At 28.0% G+C, this 9,186-nt stretch overlaps 1 protein-coding gene across 1 annotated transcript in view; it reads right to left on the bottom strand.

The window, feature by feature from the left end:
* Positions 1 to 1,754: 1,754 nt before the first annotated feature.
* The window catches only part of LOC100575592 (kelch-like protein 2), an 8,469-nt gene continuing 1,037 nt past the window's right edge, over positions 1,755 to 9,186 (bottom strand). The window contains exons 3-9 of the mRNA XM_029489882.1: positions 3,801 to 3,892; positions 3,585 to 3,681; positions 3,387 to 3,460; positions 3,125 to 3,248; positions 2,773 to 3,075; positions 2,034 to 2,286; positions 1,755 to 1,948 (exon numbers count right to left, since the gene is read on the bottom strand). Of these exons, the coding sequence (XP_029345742.1) occupies positions 1,755 to 1,948; positions 2,034 to 2,286; positions 2,773 to 3,075; positions 3,125 to 3,248; positions 3,387 to 3,460; positions 3,585 to 3,681; positions 3,801 to 3,892 (1,137 nt within the window). The remainder of the gene's footprint in view (positions 1,949 to 2,033; positions 2,287 to 2,772; positions 3,076 to 3,124; positions 3,249 to 3,386; positions 3,461 to 3,584; positions 3,682 to 3,800; positions 3,893 to 9,186) is intronic.

The following is a 9,186-nucleotide window of genomic DNA, read 5'->3' as shown; positions in this document are numbered from 1 at the left end:
GTCGATTATCGATAAAATTGATTTTAGTTTTTGGTGTAACTCTGTAAATACATTAAACTTTTACTGGTTGTTTATGTTAGCATTTACTATACGCGATAACATTTTTAAAACATTTTGACTTGTTTTGAGCTGTTTACGGAGAATTTAAAATTTCAGTTTTTTTTTTTAAATATCAACAAATTTTATAATCACAAAAAGCGTGAAATTAAATTGAAGGCTCCTGATATATTGTTACAATATCAGATGAAAAATATTAAAAATGCATAGGCACATTTTTTTTTTTATAATCATTTAAAGTTCAAATTTTGACAAAATGTATCAAATTGAAAATTCAGAAATTATTTAATAGTTAAAAATGTATATAATGTTCAACTTTTATAGCTAAGGATTAAAAATTTAAAACAAAGTTCCGCGTAAATTAGTTGAATATAAATAACTTAAATCACAATAATACCATCATATATAATATATACTTAGTAATATCAATAATAATATCATAGGCTGACTGACCATCTTCGCTTAGAATCGTTTTTCTTATACAATGATATTAAATCATTGAATTCAAATTTAAAACAATCTATTACAGAGTCTTAATTGTAACCTACTGTACAGCAGAGCAACACCTACTTGTCCACGTTTTTGATTTAAAGTTTGACACATTTTATCAAAATTCAAACTTTAAATGATTACTAAAAAATATGTGCCCAGTGCCCATGTATTTTTAAAACTATTCAACTGCCAATGTAACAAAATATTAGGAGCCTTGTATTAAATTTTCAAGCTTTTTGAACCAACAAAGAAAACACAAAGTAAGTCAAGATATTTTGAAAAATATGGGAATAGATAAAATAGGCATAGTTATGGTGTAAATGTCAAGCATCTATAGTTATTCGTTTTTGAATTACAACAAAATAAGGAAATTGCTACATAATAAATCAAGTGAATATTTAATGTTGTAAAACATTGAACATCAGACATTTAACATTTAATTTAATCCTTGGATTTAAAAAAAAATAAAATATTTTCTTAATTTGTAACTCAAAATAGTTTACGAAGTAATGATTTTTACGCCTTTAAAATGTTGACTGTATTTTTAATATTTTTGAACTGTCGTTTTAACAATATATTAGGAACCTTGATTGTATAAAATACAAAATTTCATAACAAGAGTAAATTTATATTATTCTTTTTTGAACTATGTACAGCAAAATAACAAAATCACTAATGGAGAAATCAAGTGAATATCCAATGTTGTAAAAAAACTTCAAATGCTCATAAAAATTTAATTTGACTTTTCAGTAGAGATTTTTCTGTTGATAAAGGTAGAAAAACAAAAAATCTTATATTAAATTTTCAAATCTTAGATTTAAAGAGAAAAATGTTTAAGTATTTATAACTCAAAATAATTTGCACATTTCAGTGCCTTTTAAGTGTCTTTAAGTGTCACAAAAAAAATTGTAAGATGGATTTTTAATATTTTTCAAATGTTTTTGTAATAATATACTTATGTATTATATAGCCTTGCAATAAGTTTTCGAGCTGTTTTATAGTTTTTTTTGTTTCATTACACAGAAACCTTAATTTAAATGTCCGATCCTTGGCTATAGAAATTAAACATAATAAGTTGTAAAATTAAAAAAAATACAATTAATTTATTATCATACAATATAGGTAAAAATGCATATAAAAAAATGCATATTCTATACATATTGTAAGATACATGAAAACATTTATATATTGTATCAAAAAAGAAATCATAAATGCTCATAAGTTGTAAAATGTAGTGGTCTATTAATGGTTACTACTCCGGGCATAATCCGCGTAATATTCCATTTCGCTGTGACCATGGCCCAAGTATTGGTGTTTGGGTTGTAACATTCTACAGAATCATAAATTGAATTTTCATTTATTCCACCGACGACATACAATAAACCATCTAATGCAACTTCTTATATAGAGAAAAATTTATTTAATTTGAAATATTAAAAAAAAAATTTCAAAAAATAGTTTATATTTATTCTACTAGAAGTTACCTGCATATTTTTGAGGCATAAGTATGTCTGAAATAGAAGTCCAAACTTCTGTACTTGGTGTGTATGCTTCAACACTACTCAGGTGGTCAGATCCATCATGGCCACCTACAGCATACAGTACACCATTTAAAACTTCTACACAGGCACAAAAGCGACATACACGTAAGTTTGCAACTGGACTCCACATATCCATACTGGGATTATAACATTCAACAGTGTCTACAGCATGTCTTGATTGATTATAACCTCCTACCTACAACGTTTACTTACTACAAATAATTAAAAATTCCTCACGCTTAAAAAAACGAAAAAAAATCCCAGTATAAAATATTATTGCATAGCATTTTCAATGAAAGTGGTTGAAAACATATTTATATGAAGTTGAATAAACTAAATATTTTTATTTTTAATATTACACAAGTACAAAAAAGCATAAAATTAAGAATATTTTTAATATAACAAATATAATACAAAAATAAAATCAAAAAAAAAATATTAATTCACCACATATAAAAGATCATTCAGGACCCCAACCGCAAATAAAGATCTTGTAGTAGACATACTTGATATCATATGCCATGCTTGAGTATTGAAGAGTATTAGAAGATTTCTGCACTTTTTAAATCACCATCTGTATCATTGTATCTTCCTATCTTAAATTAAATGTATAATTTATAGGTACAAGCTTTTTAATAGAAATAACGATTTAGCTAATAAATTATGATTCAACATTACTTACGGCATAGATATTATTATTAATGACACCTACGCCTAAAAATTGTCTTTCAACTAACATGTCGTTACATTGTTGCCAACAAGGTAATTCTGAAGATAAATCAAGCACATAAACAGTCCGAAGAGGTGCTAAATCAATAGCACTAGCACCCACATCAAATACAAAATTATCGTTAATTACAACTAGACTATTTTGACATCGGTCTGTAATCAATTCTGGACCAAAATGCCATTGGTCCGGTCTTGGATCAAGCCATTCTAAATTATTACTGGTTTCAGACTCAATTCCACCAACGACTAATATAACCTGGTGTAATTAAATCATTAAATAAATTGGAAAGATAAAAAAATAATACAGAATCATACTTTTTCGCCATGTCTGGGTGTATTCTGGATGCTTTGCGGGATAAGCTCTTCTGAGTTGATTGTATATAATGCCTCAAATATATGATGATAACCTTCATAATAATAATTTTATATCTAAAATAAAAATAATTCACAATGAAAGCATATATAAGAGAAAACTTACATTTGAGACAATTATTAATAAGAGGTTCCTCAACTACTTTTTTTTAATATGTAATCCTTCGATGTTAATTATAGTAATCCTATACATACTCCAGCAATTGGGGTAAAATGCATCTTCTCGAACCCAAATCATATGTTACCCAACGAATTACACATTCAAATACCTAAAACAAAAAATATACTCATAAATTAATTAGACTACTTAATATTACATATTAAAGGGTTACTGAATTTTTCCTTCATCAATAATAAAATATAACAATAATCAATTTTAGTTACCTAGCCTACTATTTCTTCAGATGATACTGGAAGTCTTTCAATGGAGATCAACTTAACCACTTGTTCTGATGATAAAGAGAGGAATTCTTTGCCGCCAACAACTTCTCTAAGAATCAAAATACTACATTAATAAATACAATGTACTTGTTGAATCATAAGATTCAAGATTCAAATAATATAAATAATACTGTCAACTTGTATATGTACTCCGCTCGAGTGCGTTACTGTCGCATAGTTTTGTACCCATAACATTTCCTGGCCGGTGTTTGGGTACACGTGACCAGTCCATATCTTCTTAGTTCATGATTACGACCAGACTTAGGACCAACATTAATTACCAACCATAGGAGACATACTCTTGGTCGTAATTAACGATAATCTTCTATGGTTAGTAATCAATTTCGGTCCTAAATGCCATAGTTCGTATGTGTATCGAACAATTCTAAGCTGTCATTTCCTTCAACTTGTTCCTTCAGCAGTTGGTAATATGACCTTAAGATATAAACAACATACAATTTAAATAATTTAGTTTTCTACAGTAAAATCAAACTTTATCTATTATAACCTGGATGTTTTCTTCAGTGATCACAATTTGCCCAGAATAAATAAAGTTCACTAAGAGCAGTAAGCAGTGTAATCTATCTGCCTTAATGCCACCAGATCATGATTCTTTTCTGAAAAATTTGAGAACATGGCATGGAAATACGGACTAGCTGCTGATAAAACCACTTTATGTGCAGTTATTATTTTTTGATAATCCGTTTTAGTTTAATATAACAAAAAATCATATCACTAAAGACAAAAAATCATTATTAATATTTATTTAGGAAATTAAATGACTAACCACTTACTTGTTCAATGATTCAAAACCTTCATACACATCTACAAAAGATGATTTTTTATATAATTTGAATTTTCTGGATTCTGGTATTTAATTTGTATTTTCCATTGTGAATTGTATATTAAGTCAAGGTATGAATGCCTCTAAGCTAAAAAATACATTTCAGAATCAATTATAATTATCAATAAATATCGTTGACAATCCTCTATGAAAAAATAATAAAATCAAAACATTATTTTAGATTGAAATCAGAAAAAAATAATATCTAGAAGAAATTTTGCAAGATAAAACGCAATGATTCTAAAATAATAATTTTTGTACACCGTTACTAACATGATATTGTTTTTAGATAGTTTGTACAATATATTTTTAGTAAAATATTGTTGAATCCTATATAGGTAGGTACGTCGTACGTATCTAATAATAAGTTCGTTCCTTTAAAGGAGTTTACTTAAAATCAGAAATTGTAAATAAGTTATTGTATTAAAATTAATTTGAATAGTCTTTTTGATATTGTTACACCCAGACTAGTGTTGAGACTTTGAGAGCCTGAAAAAATAATTGATATAGTTTTTTTGTTTTAGAATGTATAGTGAAAAGGGAGGCACATTGAGACACTAATTTTCTATGAGTCATATTTAGTGTATTTTTAATAATTTTAAAATATTGTTTTTTTTAAATCAGAAAAAAATAATTTTCATAAAGTAACCATCATTTTCTGTTTTTCCCCCTACTGCTTTTTGTCGTAAAAGTGGACCATTGATACGGGCATCTTTTTTCCTCACTTGTAAGACCCATTCCTTAAACACTTTCTCTACAAATTCTTCCTTTCCAGCTCTTTTTCATTTCATACTGCCACTTTCATTTTCCATTGTTGCGCGTTAAATATGAAGAAAAAAGCACATCATATGACTTAAATAACTCGGACTTCTATTTCAAACGTATAGGTTAGACAGATGTTGGAGTTTAGACATTTTTAGATTTTAAGAAATACGAAACACTTTTGGCCTTACGTACGCACGCCAAAACTGAACTACAAACCGTACAGGAAAGAGCATTCTTATATGGGTACTGCACTTACGATAGAGTACAGTAAAAGTAAACTAAGCTACAGCAATAATTAAATTACATTGATTATCGCCAGATACCTGGTGTATATGTCAACTCTGACCTTCACCTTATTGTTTCAAATAACTGATGTGATGTTCCAATAATCGATTTATTTTCAATGTTCTAAAACATGGTCGGTCCATCCCCAGACATTTTGTTTCAATAACACTATTGCATCAATTATTGTCCGTGTTCCTAATTAGCGGCTTTTACTGTATTAATAACTTACTATTCTCTATTTATAAATAAAATTTAACATTAAGGGCCATTCCTACAATGTCTGATAACACTAAACGACAGAACTCCAATAATATTACCGTTGGAATTCTGCGGGTCAGTGTTAACCGATACTTGACCGGCCGACGACCAATACAAACGGCTCTCAAAGAGTACAAGACAAGAAAAATATGACGTCTCATTGTGCCCCGTCGCGTATTAATTGCCTCACGTAAACATTTCAAGTTAAATATTTAATAAAAAATACCTACCTAGAGTCTTACACGAGTAAATATAGCTCAGAATATTTGACGCATTGTTTTCTTTCGACTAATAATGATGTAATGAAATAATAAAACATACATACCTTTAAAATAAATTACACGACAGTATGAAACGGTGCGTTAAATCACCGACGCGAAAAATCAAACCGGACGGACGACGATGTATTTTTTCGTTTTGATAACATAATGATATTGTAAATCGAGGGAAACGTTGACAAACAAGATCCGCGTTATCAGAATTAAACCGTTTCGTATCGTTGCACATCGGTACGGACCATTTGATTTTATTTCTCTTTTATCCGGCGTGTACACTGCCAAACACGTACAATTTCACGTACAGTTTTTGTATGTTTATGAACCAACGTCTCACCACAGATTAAGTGAAGTCTCACTGTGCCCCCCCCCCCTCGCGATTCCATACCTAAATGATATTATAAATAGGTATATGATACACCTATAATATATATATATATATATATATATATACAGGGCTGGCGTTAAACGATTTCTTAGAACAAACTGTGTGATGTACCCAAGTCTGGTTTAATGGGTGGGAGGGTCCAGGGGGTGCCATGTCCCCCGGGCCTCGATAGTTAGAATTTATTTAGGGGCCTCAGATCTGTCCATTTCTTTTTTCGTTATAGTTATAACAAAGTGCATAAATAACCTGGAAAAAATCGATAATCTTTTAGCGAGGTTAAGAGCTTGTAAATTATAATTTATAAATAAATTGATACATTATAATTATTGTGACGTACTTAATACCTATATATACCTATATATTATAACAGGTATTTACCTAATATTAAATAATAATATATACATTATTTTTTTTTTCGTACATGGGGCCTCAAAATATCTTAATCCAGGCTTGGAAGTACCCATACAATTGCTGGGTTTTCTGTATAATAGGTAAGCTACAGTAAAATAATGAAAATTTTATAAATATTATACTAAAAAACATTATAAAAAAAATTGAAAAAAATTTAACAAAAACATTTTGAACAGTTCTATCGCACGGCCTGATTTAGGCATTTTGTGGCCTTATGCTAAATAAAAACGTGGCCCCTTGACAACAGTAGCGTTTAAGCTCCCCCCCCCTCCCAAAAAATAAAAACGAGTTGTATAAAACAAAATAATTATTTATATTAATACATTTTCACAAACGTAATTATAAAGTTATACATTTATTATTTCTACAGGCTACAGATTTCTTGTACCTATTATTTATTAATTAATATATTACCTATATATATATTTATTATTGATATTGAAAACAAAATTAAACATTTCTTTTTTTTATACTATTTATTAACTGTAATAGACAATACATTTTTATTTTTATAATAAAAATAATTAATGAGCTATCTTATAATATTACTTTTCTTGCTTTTTTTTAAAGCAAATTCACTTATTATGTCATCAAGGTTTAAAGAAGATGTAAGATCGCTTACTATATTGATAGTAATCCAAAGTTGTCAATTCTTCTTATTAAAAATAGACTTTTATTTATTTTCATTTACATTTTACAATGCTAAAGATTAATCACTTTTTTTTTTTTGAAATATTAAATATGTTTCTTATATTTATTTTATACGATGAAAAGTAGTGCTCTAAAAAATAAAAAATACTTTTTTCTGTATTGAATACTTTTTAAAATACTTTTATTTTTGAAGTATTTGAACGGCGTATTTTAAATACATTTTTTTACTATTGAATACTATTTTATTGAATACTTTTTTTATTCCTTTAATTCTTTATTCATTGTCAAATAATAATAATGTCATAATTATATTATATATATTTATTATTTATGAACAATTCTATATTGGTTTTAGTTTTCGTCTATTAATAGCTTAACCAAATATTTTTTACTCCGAGAGACCGACCGTTTATTGTCGACACTCGACGACGATCGCAGCGGTACGTTTTCGGTACCTACCAATATACTATAATATTATAGCGAAATATAAAAATATAAATATGAACATTAGGTTTGTCGTACACGAACGGCCGTACGGAGACAACATATTATATGGGTACGAGCGTTGGACGTAGGTACTTTTAATTATATAGGCTATAAATAATATGATATTGTATAACATGCACATTGATATTGACTGATTACTGATTCTGCTATACAAAAATATTATTACGGAAAAAAATTTTGAACAAACAATGTTCTGAAAATGCAACACTCAAATGTTCGATTAATATAATATATTATGAATGATTCAAAATTAAATTGATTTTTTTGTTTTGTATTTGAAAATTATTTATAATACTAATATATAGTAATACTCAAATACTTTTCTATAGATAGTATTTGGGTAGTATTTTAAATACTTTATTTTATAAGTATTTTTTACAACACTGGGTATAATAGTGATAAACGTATAATTTGTATTTCCACTTTCGCTATTGGGCATTAGTAGTAGTAGATACAGTTGAAGGATAAATTAGTTTTTGCCGAAAATATTGCAATTGGAAATGTCATAAATAGTTATAATAAGTTCTAATATATTTTAAAAGTTTCATCTGCCCAGGTATAATATTTTTAAATTATAACAAAACAACTATTATGGTTATTATTCTTTGTTTAAATATATACCCAAGACTGGGCAAGTTGACGATTTTTTTTAACTCGTGAAGTTAAGTTATTTTAAAATAATTAAGTTAAGTTCAGAAAGTTACTCGTATTTTTTTCGTTAACTCGTTAAGTTAAAAGTTATATTTAAAAAAAAAAGTAACTTAACTTAATGTTAAGTTAAAATTTGCTAATTTGCAAAAATAAAAATTCCAGACACATAATATGGTTTGTTAAATAGTTTTTCTGGTATATTTCTACTTTCAAGGACACCTTTTTTTTTGCATTTTTTTTTTTTGATACTTATGTAGTTAAGTACGCTGAAGACGATGGTGAAGTCAGAATTTGGGGCTCAGACTTAGTTTCGAAGTTATGACACTTCAAAGTTAGTATATAATACGTTTGATAACTTATAAATGTCACGTCTCCAAGCGGGCCCAGTTGTGGCCCAGTGGTGGTTTACACAGCAAATAGGGGGATATTTTCGATTTTAATGTCCGAGTGAGCGTAGCGAGAAATCAAGCATTTTAGGTATTTAAGGTTTATTATATAAAGTTAAAACTTCAATTGGCT

Source organism: Acyrthosiphon pisum, chromosome A2, assembly GCF_005508785.2.
Source record: "Acyrthosiphon pisum isolate AL4f chromosome A2, pea_aphid_22Mar2018_4r6ur, whole genome shotgun sequence".
NCBI lineage: Eukaryota > Metazoa > Arthropoda > Insecta > Hemiptera > Aphididae > Acyrthosiphon > Acyrthosiphon pisum.
This window is presented reverse-complemented; position numbering and strand designations above follow the sequence as displayed.